The following is an 11,790-nucleotide window of genomic DNA, read 5'->3' as shown; positions in this document are numbered from 1 at the left end:
TTCCGTCTTAAGTGTAGGATCTGCAGGTGCATGGGGGTGCCCCACATGCTTAAACTGCTGTTATTATTATTTTCTTCAATATGCTTTTAGGCATTCAAACTTCCTATTATTATTTGTCAAGTTCCTAACAATTAAAACTTGTTCCTACCCGGCCCGACCTCACCCGAAACAAGAAAAGTCTAATTTAAAAATATGGTTTATATTTCAAAATAACTTGAGATGGGGAGGGTCTTTCTGAATCCAACCTTCAGATTCTATACGAGGATCAAGAATTATATTCTTTTTTGCTGGATTTGAACTGGATATTATTCTCATCAGACCAAATTTTCGTTCAATTCGCAAAAGAACCATAGTGCCTTATTTTTGGTCAGAAACAGAAAAGCAGAGGAAAAAAATGTCTTGAATTCGGGGGTTAAGATCAAAATGAGTAAATAGTAGCAATTACTGATCTCACTTAATTTATGTGAGCAATGTGTGAAGTTGCAAATGCTAAATAAAACAATGTGTAATCCAACATTTATTACAAGGTCTTTAGAGTATTTACAATGAATTTCTCAAATAAAAGTTAAATTAAAAAATAAAAGTTCACTTTATAAAATTTAGAGTCAAATATCAAACTCTTTATATATTTCTCTACTTTAGTTAAATATTATTATTTTATTAGTTTTAAATCAATCAAGAGAAATGAGGGCAAAAAATAAGCTTAAAAAATTATATAACTTTAGCATTTTGGCTCTTGGAATGTTCAATGTATGGAGCATCTATGTAATAAGAGTTAAATATAAAGTAGAGAACAGAGCTTTTTAAATAGGTGTTGTCAAAAAACAAAAAAAAAAAAAAACTAAATATAAATAGCTCATTGTAAATGCTTTTATAAACTTTGTAATACTCAAGAATGCCACATATTAAGGGGAAAAAATAGCGATTTTTTTTTTTTTTTTTCTTCTTGAAAGTGTGTTTTTAGAAAATAGTGAAGTTTGATAAAATGAAAACAAGTTTTAAAATCATAGACAATGGGTGCATTTTTAAAGGACAAGAAATTATTTTAAAAATTAAATTATAATCTTACTAAATGTTTAACAGCATTTTAAAAATCATGTTTTAATTAATCACATTTTGCGACATTTTTCAAAATCGCACATTTTGAGAAACTAGCTTATAATAAAATAGAAATTCTACCCACACTCTTATACTCATGTATAATAATTTTAAAAATCATGTCACAAAGTATTAAGAGTGGAAGTGTTGAATTCTTTTTTTTTTTTTTTAATTAAAAAAAAAAAAAAAAAAAAGAGAAGTAGAGAAGTGAGGAAAACAGAACACGTGTCTGCGGCGACTATCTAGGGTTTCCACTTTGCCCTCTCAGCAAACCCTAATCCCTTCCCTCTACATTTACTTGTAGCAACCAAACATTTTTGTTTGCCCACTTTGGTACCAACTCTGCAACTTTCCATCTCGATCTTTGCAATAGTCCAGGAAGGGTAGCGCAACGACAGCAACAATGGCCGCCGGCAAGAAAACCGTACGCCCTCAAGTCATTTTGATCTAAAGCTTTGTACTCGTGAAGCAATTAGTTCTGAATCTCTCTCTCTCTCTTTGTGAATATGCAGAAGAAGACCCACGAGAGCATCAACAACAGGCTCCAGCTCGTGATGAAGAGTGGCAAGTTCACGCTCGGCTATAAAACCGTGCTTCGCACTCTCAGGAACTCCAAAGGTTTACTTTTTGCCTCTATTTTGCTATACCTCGTTTGTTGATTTATTATTTTGAATTTTATATTTGCGTAATGTGTTGTTGATGTTTTGATTAGAAATTTTTTGGTTTATTTGATTATTTGCAGGCAAACTGATTATAATTTCCAATAACTGTCCGCCTCTAAGGAAATCTGAGATTGAGTACTACGCGATGCTCGCCAAAGTTGGGGTTCACCATTATAGTGGAAGTAAGCGTTCTCTTCCCTGTTGGGCCTTTTAATTTGGTTTTTTCTGCTTTGTGCGAATTCATGTATTTTGGGTTTTATCGCAATTTGTACTTGTTGTGCAGAATTTGGGTTTGGAGCTTTTTTCTTTTTATATTTATTTTATGGTTTATGGAATAGGGGGTTGCTTGTTTACTTTAGGCATTGTTTAGTTACATTTTATGGAAGTACTTTCATTGCTTTTCGAATGTGCTTTATTGTCTGCTCAAAAAAGCAAGATGTTCTTGAATCCTAATTAAACGGGTAATTGAGTTATAGGGCTTTGAAATTCTGAGAAGGTGGAGGTAACAAGAGGAGTTACTCCCAACCCCCACAAAGAAAAGTAATGAGTATTTGTATTTCTTTGAAATTGTCTGAATTTGTTCACTTTATCTTAGACACGCTGGATTCACGGGAAATGCTTAATAAAGGAACTGTTTTTCTGCATAGGAAAACCAGATCAGCTCATTAATTTAGTTATCATGTTGGGGATCATTTTGTTTCCCTCTTGTGCGGGGACCATACTCATCCACTTGGTGGGGTGGAGTAGGCTACTAGTTTTTCCTGCAGTAGAGATAGTAGCTGAAATCATACTAAATTCTAAATGGTTTGCTGTTTTGGTGAATTATCGCTGTTCATTTCCTCTAAATCCATCATGTGCAATAGGGAAGGTTGTGCCTTTAATCTCATTCCAATATTGCACAGACATGTCTTGGGCTTCTCTATTGTTAGGCGGTAACACGGCTGTCACGTGTACTCAATCTTAGTCATATTCAGTGCAGTTGCTTTATATACATATAAGTATACATAAATACGAATGTATACATATTCGTGTATATCACATAGACACACACACATGTTCACACCCATGTGTATACTACATGAATATATGGGAAATGTGAACCTCCCATAATTTCTAATTTTTGGAGTATAGCATCCTTCCCAATTTTTGGACAATTGTGCTTTTTAATTCTCATTAAAGCTGTGGTACTTAAGTAACTTCATAAAATCAAAGAGAGAAAGAGGGGGAAAAAGAAAAGCTAGAATCTAAGTTGTCTTCTTCACATTTGGGTTGAAGAATCAAAAAGCTGCCAATCTGTCTATTCTAAGCTCATGTCCTCTATAAACTATGAAAACTCATTGAATATTTAATTTTCCATTGTTCACCACAGTGACTGATTCAATCGTTTTCTGCTTCTCAATTAGTGCCTAATAGATACCTCGTTTCTTGAAAGAATCAATTAACATTTATAAAACACGTAAGAAAAGGCTTGATATTTGGAGAAGTGAATAAATGCCCTATTGACAGATTACCTAGTTGATGCAAGTAACTAATTGATCTCCCAAGGTTATGTTTATTCGGGTGCTAAAGCGTGTGGTAACTTTTCTTTTTGAATGCCATTGGGAAGCCAACCTTCATCCACAAAGAGACTAAACACACACTAGCCTTCAATGTGATTGTGTTCTTATTGTTTACCCTAAAAACTTATTTATCTTCATTTTCCTTGATGGTTGGCAATAGATATTCTAAATCTTTCTTTAAATAGATGTATTTTTGTGTTCAACTTATGTGAAAGTGATCTCTCTCTCTCTCTCTCTCCTATCCGAATAAAAAACCCTTTTTTCTCTAACCCTTTTTCTTGCGATTTGTAGACAATAATGACTTGGGAACAGCTTGCGGCAAGTATTTCCGTGTCTCTTGCCTTAGCGTTATTGATCCAGGTAATCTATTTAGTATGTTTAACTCTGTCCTTTAGGCATTGACCTGGGAGTTTATTGGTCTGTTCTTGTCTTGCAGGTGATTCTGATATCATTAAGACACTGCCCGGTGACCATTAAGCAGTTTTTGTTGCCGGAGAGTAGAATCTTATATCAGTCTTCTAACATTGCCCTTCTTTTAAACTTATCTTAAGATGCATGATTTCTGTTCAGTTTTGGTATGTTCATGGCGATGTTTGTAACTTAGGTTCCATTTGTTTTGATTGTAAGACATTTTATTTTGTCAAGGAAAATGATTTCAGTGGAAAATATTTTTGGGGAAAATAAGCTATTTTTTGTTTGGCTATAACCGTGAAAATGATTAGGAAAATACCCTGTTTCTCCAATGGGTTTGTCCCAACTTACATTGTTAGACACATCAAAACAAAATGTGAACCATAAAATAGTTCGTCTCCATTTCAAGTGAAGTGGAGTTATAAGCCTCTTTAGCCTTGATAAATGAAATCCCAATGACAAAAAAAAAAAAAAAAAAGATTCTAGCTATCGTAAGACCTTGATGCAGGTTTTATCTTATTAACGATGAAATGAAGGGATTGATCAGATGGTTCCTGATCTGCCACCTCAATCTTTTGTTGCATAGCAAATGAGTGGATCTGCCAGATTATAAATATAGCTTACCGGACACTTTCAGAGATTAGATAAAGAAGTTCAGTGCTGAAGGAGACTTGCTCGAGATGCATTTGGTCTGTGTCAGCGTCCACAGGCCTCATCCTTCCTCCACGCTGCCACGCATAAGGATAAGCTCAAACTAGAGCTAAGAGGAGCTTGGCATATATGATTAGTTTGATAGGAAGATTAGGCCCTCCCCATCTCCTAGAGAAGGGTTATAGCAGGTAATAGCTTCTTTGGGTTAAAAATTAAAGTAGAGCTTGAAATTACACGTTTACGTCTAAATTAACCTTTGAAGTAGTCATTCTTAAAAATAAGAGAACTCTTATATGACACATTTTTATTTTACAATTATCCTACAATTATCCTACAATGCTTGTGTGGTAGTCTCAACTAGTCTTTGATTTTTTTTATTTTTTTTTAATAAGGATTGATCCAAGTGTTGGTTGAGATTGCTATGTCAATATTGTCAAATAGTTGTGTGATAAAAATATAGTTTCTAACATTACTTCTCAAAAAAAAAACAAAAAAAAAACCCTAAGGGTTCATTGAGAATACTACATCAACATTGTGGGATAAATTCTTTTGGAGTGATAATTCAGATGTGACTAATGATTTTTCTTAAACTGTTATAAAAATAGTTTAACCCCAAGGGATTGGCTCAAGTGATAAAATCTTTGGTCTTTGTGGCATTTTCATAAGGTCTAAGGTTAAGGTTAGAATACCTTTAGGTGCAAATAATTCTTTCGGACCAACCTGCAAGCAAAGTTAAAATATTATCCAATCTGTGTGAAGGAGGCGCTTTGCGCGGGTTTGAGGTGATAATCTTTTTTATTTAAAAAACTAAAAAGTTTGTCTTTTGAGTAAGGGTATACAAGCGGTTATTAGCTAAAATTGCTAATCTTAACTGCCTAAGGCGGTTATTAGATTTTAATAACTGCAATCACTTCGTTTAGGTGGTTCGCGGTTATTTTTATAACCGTTTTTTTTTTTTTTTAATATGGGGTTTTTGAGCATCTTGAGGTGTTTTGGCCATTTTTGTGGGCTTATTTTAAATTGTTTCTTTTAATATAAAATATATAATATATATTATATATTTATATAATTATATATAAGAGTAGGCGATTATTAATTACCTTTTTCATACCCCTAAAACTATTAGACGATTAACAATTTTTTATAACTGCTTACCTAAAAGGTCATAGCCGTGAGAAAGAAAAATGTTTGGAAATATGGATCAGTTTAAACGATTCTAACCGGTGGTTTTGTAATAGAAATTGAGCGGACGGAATCGATGTGTTGTTATAACTTATATGTGGGATTATACGGAATTTTTTTTTTTTAATTTTTAAAACAACTATTATATTATATTTCGCATAATAATTATAAAATAGAAAAAAGGAAATAAACATTCAGGAAATTCCAAACAACCGTTTTTTTTTTTTTTTTTTTTTTTTGGATTAACAAAATTTGGCCAACATTTGGTGCGCACTGTTCATGTAGGCAAATCTCTCTGGTTTGCGCCAACTGGGCCGAACGTACCCCCGGAGCTTAAACCTTCCTCTCTCTCTCTCTCTCTCTCTCTCTCTCTCTTTCTGCAACTCTCTGCCACTCCCTTCTCTCAACACCTCTCAATTCCGTTCGAAACGTTTCTTCTCCTACACAGAAAGGAACCGTTTTTTAGGGTTTCTGTAACTCCTCATATCCAACGGACAAGTCGTTCCCTCTCCGTCACCGTCTAATTCCCTTGATTTGCTCAAACGCCGTCGTTTCAATTGGTCTCTTTCTCCAGCACTGGTTTTCGTGCTCTGGCTCATTTCCTTTCACCAATTCGCTGTCCAATTCGTTCTCCTCCGGTCCCTGCATTTGCTCTTATTCCACCAAACGCCTCCATTTCTTCCAATTCAAGCTTGTAGCTCAAACTTCACGAGTTTTAGGGTTTAAAGCTCAGAACTTTGGCCTGCTTGCATGAGTACAGGCTGGGCGCTGCAGATTTTGAGTTTGAGTTCTTTTTGAGTAACTTTCGTGATTGAACTGGTTTAGGGTTTTTCTTAAATTATTTTGTATTTGGGGGGAGGGTGGGTGTAAGAGAGGCATTGGGTTGAGGTGGGATGAATAGTGTTTTCAGTGAGCAGATTCTTGCAGATAAGCTCTCCAAGCTCAACAGCACCCAGCAGTGCATTGAAAGTATCCTTTTCTTATTCTTCAATTTATTTATTTGTTTTTTTGAAGTCTTGTAATCTCAATTAAAATGTTGCAAACTCTTTGTGTGGCATAGAAATGGGGGCTTGTAAATTTGAATGTTGTGTGTGTGGTGGTGTTCTTTATTTCATATATACATGTGCTGCAACTGGTAATTTGAACTGATTTTGTTTGGTTTCTATATGGGTTATGCTGAAATTTGAAACTTATTGACTTATAGGTTTAGAGTTTCTGGTTGATAAATAAAGCCAACCGTTTATGTTGTTGGTAATGGGTCTTTCACCCAAGCAATTTATCTGGAACAATGGTCATTGAATCGTACAATCCGTATTTACCATCACTTGAACGCCGTTCAAGCTGTTGGGGTTGGTGACTTCTGCAGCTGTTGGGGTTGGCAAAATGTAGTAAGCAAAGTTGGTTGAACTTCCCTTTAGGAAGTTGAAGATAATGCTTGCTGTTGTCATGAAAGACGAATTTGCAGCTGCCTGTATGCCACTCTTGGCATTGACTAAATGCATTGCTTGAAAAAAATAGCTGATAACATTTTAGGTTATAAACTGCCTTTTCTAATCAAAGGCAATGTATAGTGTCTGATCATCCCCACACCTTTCGCTGTGTACTTATAGAATATTATGTAGATTGGTTATATCAATGATTTCCTGGATTGTATTTGATTCCATCTTTAATGCATTATGAAGCATCATTTCCAGCTTTTATGTCATACAGTGTTTTGTCTTTGACTTTTTTATATAGCTTTGTCACATTGGTGTATATTTCACCGGAGCAAAGCAGAACTGGTTGTTACAACATGGGATAAACAGTTCCACAGTTCGCAGATGGTTCAGAAAGTTCCCCTTTTGTACCTTGCAAACGACATTCTACAGAATAGCAAGCGCAAAGGAAATGAATTTGTTGCCGAGTTTTGGAAGGTTCTCCCTGCTGCGCTCAAAGATGTTATTGAGAAAGGAGATGATCATGGAAAAAATGTGGTCTCTAGATTGGTAAAGCCTTGTATTTATTTGGGTTGAAAATCTGATGGCATGGCCTACTCGTTGTTTCACCAATTAAACAAGTGCTTTTGTTTTTGTTAGGTTGCTATATGGGAAGAAAGGAGAGTATTTGGGTCCCGTGCACGAAGCCTTAAAGAAGTAATGCTTGGAGAAGAAGTGCCTCAACCATTGGAGTTAAACAAAAAGCGTTCACGATCGGTCAGAATTGTAAAAAGGGATTCACGCTCTATTAGGACGGTTAGGACAAGTCCTTTTTTTTTTTTTTTTTCAATTCTCTTTCTGCGGCAATTTGTTTAGCTTTTTCGAAGTCATATTCCTCTTCCATTTTTCTCTGACGTTTTAGATGTGGCTTACTAATATATCACTATTTTGGGAACCAGAAATTGTCCATTGGAGGTACAGCGGAAAAGATAGTGTCGGCGTTTCACTTGGTGCTCAGCGAACATCCCAATGAAGATGCAGAAATGAGTAAATGCAAGTCTGCAGTTCACCGGGTGAGGAAGATGGAGAAAGATGTCGATATTGCCTGTGCTAATGGTAAGCCATCTACAATGTGGATTGAAGTGGTAGCTTGGAAATAATTTCTTTTTAACTTTTTGTTATTACGTGTTTCTCATAAAAGATGTCCAAAGTGTATCTGAAGCTTTCTTTCTTTGTTCCTCAGCAAATGATCCAAAGCGAAAAACTCTGTCCAAAGAACTGGAGGAGGAGGAAAATATTTTGAAACAGTGTATTGAAAAACTTAATTCAGTTGAAGCAAGTAGAGTAGCGCTTGTATCTCAGTTAAAAGAAGCCCTGAATGAACAGGTATCTGATAATGCGTCCATTTTTTTGATGTCTAATGAATTTTTAATCATCCAACATAGGCTTTGAGCAATGATCTATTTGCTTTTGTATGCAACGCATGACAATTCCAATGCAATTATTTGTGCTTATGGTCTGAGTTCTTTCCAGGAATCTGAACTGGAGAATGTCCGAACTCAGATGCAGGTATATTCTCCATCTATTGTATCCCTGAAATTTTTTCCTATATTCACTCTTTCCCTACTTAAAGTTTGTGTATGTTTAGCATGTGTGCTATTATACAATTATATCTTTGATCCTGCTTTTACATGTTCAAGTTTAGAAAGATTAGTTACAGGAGTTCATCAAAATATGAAGTTCAAATCAAATTTCTTAGAATTAAGTGTTGTAGCATACAGTCCTTGAGTTTTGGTTGAAATTCTTATTGAAGGTCCTCTTTTTTTCTTTTTCTTTTTTTTCTTTTTTTATTGGTTGGCCAATGTTCAATACTTTGCCACCGAATCAGTTGGTCCCAATAGAAGCCATGCCACTTTGATATTAAGGACCTTCATTGTGGCATTTTTATTACTCTAGTATATTCTACATGTTGTAACCCTTTTGAAGTTGAATTGGCCAATGGGCCAGCATGTACCCAAGCTTCTTAGGTGCCGTTGTATTATCCACTTTCCTTGCTAGAAGAATATACTGGGCTAATAGTCGCAACCAATACAAATTCAAGTACATGATGAAGTTTGCTCGACTTCTTTGGGGTCAAATGTCTATCCAATGGAAATTTGCATGTGGATATTGTATTTCCTGGGTTTATACTGACTCAAGCTCATTCTCAATGGTCCCTTTTATAAGAATCTTGAATGCTGATTATGGCTTATCGTGCGCATCAAATTAACTCAGGGCACATAGAAGTCTTTCACGCCTTATGATAAGTAGATTGTAAAGGCATTCTTTTCTAAAAGGGGAATAATTTGGGGGTGGGGGAGAAACTACAGATCTGTTCATCAATCATCTCAAGAGCATTATGCTTGAAAGGAATTGCTCTGTATCCCTGACTTCTACTTCCACTGCCATATTTCACCCCGCTTGTCCTCCTTGAAGGGGTGTTTGTAGTGTCGAAATGCACACATTCCATCTCTGTGATAGGTGTTTGAATCATGTAGTCATCTAAATGTTTTTCGTTTCTAATCAACTTGGGTGGCATATGTGAGCCCTAACTTCTACTTCCACTGCCATTTTCCACCCCGCTTGTCCTCCTTGAAGGGGTGTTTGTAGTGTCGAAATGCACACATTCCATCTCTGTGATAGGTGTTTGAATCATGTAGTCATCTAAATGTTTTTCGTTTCTAATCAACTTGGGTGGCATATGTGAGCCCTAACTTCTACTTCCACTGCCATTTTCCACCCCGCTTGTCCTCCTTGAAGGGGTTGCTTTGCAGTGTTGAAATGCACACATTTCATCTCTATGATAGGTGTTTGAATCATGTAGTCATCTAAATGTTATTCCTTTTGAATCAACTTGGTCGGCATACATATGCCACCCATCGAGGATGGTAAATTTGTTTGAGTGTAGATCCTCAGGACAATCAAGGGACAAAAGAATGTCTTCTAGTGGCTATTCATATTTTTCTCGGATGCAATCTAGAAGTCTCCAAACAATTGTAAAGGGTTACTTAAATCAGTTAAGATTGTGTCTGTACTTGGAAGTCATGAAATTTTATGTTTTTTGAATTAATAACTCAGTAATGCAGTTTATATAGTTTACTTAGGCCAATGGTCCATGAACCAAATGACATCTCCTCCCATAAATATACATGGAGGGTGAGGTCATGGGACGTGGGACATGAAACATCATAAGTAGGCCTAATTGGGATGGCTATTTATTTTGGTTGTATGGACCTTGATTTTTTCTTCTTCTTTCCAGTGAGACTTTGAACTTTCTTTGAGTCAAGAACTCTAATTTCTTTCCTTGTCCTTTCGATATTGGGAATCATAAATATAATAGTGCTGTGTGCACATGCACAAGTAAATTATGTTGGAGTTCTTATTTATTTCTAACTTGGTGCCCTTGTATACCAGTTGAGGCTATGCAGTTGTATATACTTGGAGAAAATATGTTATAGACTATATGGTACTTTTTTGGTGTCAATATATTGGATTTGTCTAACCATTGTGTATCTGAACCAATTATAGGTAGCTCAGGCACAGGCAGAGGAAGCCAGCAACATGCGAAAGCGGCTTGATGATGAAGATTATGTATCGAAACCATCCACTGCAAGCACTCCACCAATTGATGCAGGACAGACACCTAGGAAGTCAGCTGCAGCCATTGCAGCAGAGGTTGCAGACAAGCTTGCAGCTTCTAGCTCCTCCCAACTGATTATGACTTCTGTTCTCTCTACATTTGCAGCTCAAGAGGCAAAGAATGCCGGTCTAGTAAAGGTCTCCCCACCATCAAATTCACATGATTCAATGGGGAAACCTGAAAAGTCTATGCCAGTCTCAGATCCTAATGCTTTCATGTCACCACAGTCATTTACTGCACCACCAAACCATTCGTATCAATCAGTTTTGGTTCCGCAATCAACAATGCAGAACCAAGTCCCAACCTCTCAAGCTCAATATCATATAATCCCAAACCCATCATCCCAACAGTATTTGCAGGCATCAGGAGGAATCATGGCCCCATATGGTTATAATAGCATGGGACCCCTACCGCCAGGACCGCCGCCTCCCCCGCCCCATATGGTCAACCCTATGGTGCCTTTGACTTTGCAAGTAACTCAGCAGCAAACAATACCCTTAACACAGCAACCCCCAGCACCTCCTAGTTTCCGGCCACTTCAGCCGCCCGGAATGGTATTCTATGGTAATCCTCACCATTCTCAATGAAAAAGTTTAATTGGGCTAGGTAGACAGGTAATCATGTGTCCTTGGTTTCACACGCATTTTTTGGGAGAACTTGGAAATTTTGTTTGTTCAAACTGGCTTTGTTGAGTTTTAGAGATAAGTCCGATGCTATTTATAACCTTTAATAGATGGATTTATTAATAACCACAAATCCATGGACCCTAGACCAGTTCTCTCTATATATGCACAAAAAATGACTCAGGGATTTAAACTTAAAATGTACATGGAATTTTAATTGAAAATAAGAAAGATTGAACCACTCTTTCTTGCTTGCAAAAGCAAAATTATCAGCAACAAATTTGGTCGAGCCCTCGAGCCAGACTAACTTAAAGCCCACAATTTTTTTTTTTTTTTTTTTTTTTTAATAATAAATAAAAAAAAAAAGCATTTATTTTAGATTGTGAAGATTCATCAATAATGATTTGGGATTCATTTGGCAGTGACGCTTTAAACAGGCAATGCCTGTAGATTAATTAAATATTAGCCCTTGGCAGACGCAAGATTAAGCTGTTGTAGGTTTGGGTGAAA

At 36.2% G+C, this 11,790-nt stretch overlaps 2 protein-coding genes across 2 annotated transcripts; both read left to right on the top strand.

The window, feature by feature from the left end:
• Positions 1-1,347: 1,347 nt before the first annotated feature.
• On the top strand, positions 1,348-4,152 carry LOC132165784 (large ribosomal subunit protein eL30). The gene is made up of 5 exons (XM_059576467.2): positions 1,348-1,522; positions 1,611-1,716; positions 1,841-1,942; positions 3,611-3,679; positions 3,756-4,152. Exons 1-5 carry the CDS (start codon positions 1,502-1,504, stop codon positions 3,794-3,796), a joined length of 339 nt encoding a protein of 112 aa, XP_059432450.1. The 5' UTR covers positions 1,348-1,501; the 3' UTR covers positions 3,797-4,152.
• A 1,663-nt stretch (positions 4,153-5,815) lies between these two features.
• On the top strand, positions 5,816-11,518 carry LOC132166766 (ENTH/VHS family protein). Its single transcript, XM_059577647.2, has 7 exons — positions 5,816-6,532; positions 7,301-7,548; positions 7,639-7,794; positions 7,938-8,094; positions 8,222-8,364; positions 8,512-8,547; positions 10,546-11,518. The coding sequence occupies exons 1-7, from the start codon at positions 6,457-6,459 to the stop codon at positions 11,242-11,244; spliced, it is 1,515 nt and encodes a 504-aa protein (XP_059433630.1). The 5' UTR covers positions 5,816-6,456; the 3' UTR covers positions 11,245-11,518.
• Positions 11,519-11,790: the final 272 nt, after the last annotated feature.

This window comes from Corylus avellana, chromosome 11 (genome assembly GCF_965113065.1).
Source record: "Corylus avellana chromosome 11, dhCorAvel1.hap1.2, whole genome shotgun sequence".
NCBI lineage: Eukaryota > Viridiplantae > Streptophyta > Magnoliopsida > Fagales > Betulaceae > Corylus > Corylus avellana.
The sequence above is the reverse complement of the archived record's forward strand: the minus strand, read 5'-3'. Positions and strand labels throughout refer to the sequence as shown.

Excerpts from the sequence above, each read along its gene's own strand:
- LOC132166766 (XM_059577647.2), top strand. The coding sequence starts at position 6,457 with ATGAATAGTGTTTTCAGTGAGCAGATTCTTGCAGATAAGCTCTCCAAG. Across the intron at positions 7,549-7,638 it reads AAAATGTGGTCTCTAGATTG|GTTGCTATATGGGAAGAAAG; the intron begins GTAAAGCCTTGT and ends TGTTTTTGTTAG. Across the intron at positions 8,365-8,511 it reads AAGAAGCCCTGAATGAACAG|GAATCTGAACTGGAGAATGT; the intron begins GTATCTGATAAT and ends AGTTCTTTCCAG.
- LOC132165784 (XM_059576467.2), top strand. The coding sequence starts at position 1,502 with ATGGCCGCCGGCAAGAAAACC. Across the intron at positions 1,943-3,610 it reads GGTTCACCATTATAGTGGAA|ACAATAATGACTTGGGAACA; the intron begins GTAAGCGTTCTC and ends TGCGATTTGTAG. Across the intron at positions 3,680-3,755 it reads CCTTAGCGTTATTGATCCAG|GTGATTCTGATATCATTAAG; the intron begins GTAATCTATTTA and ends CTTGTCTTGCAG.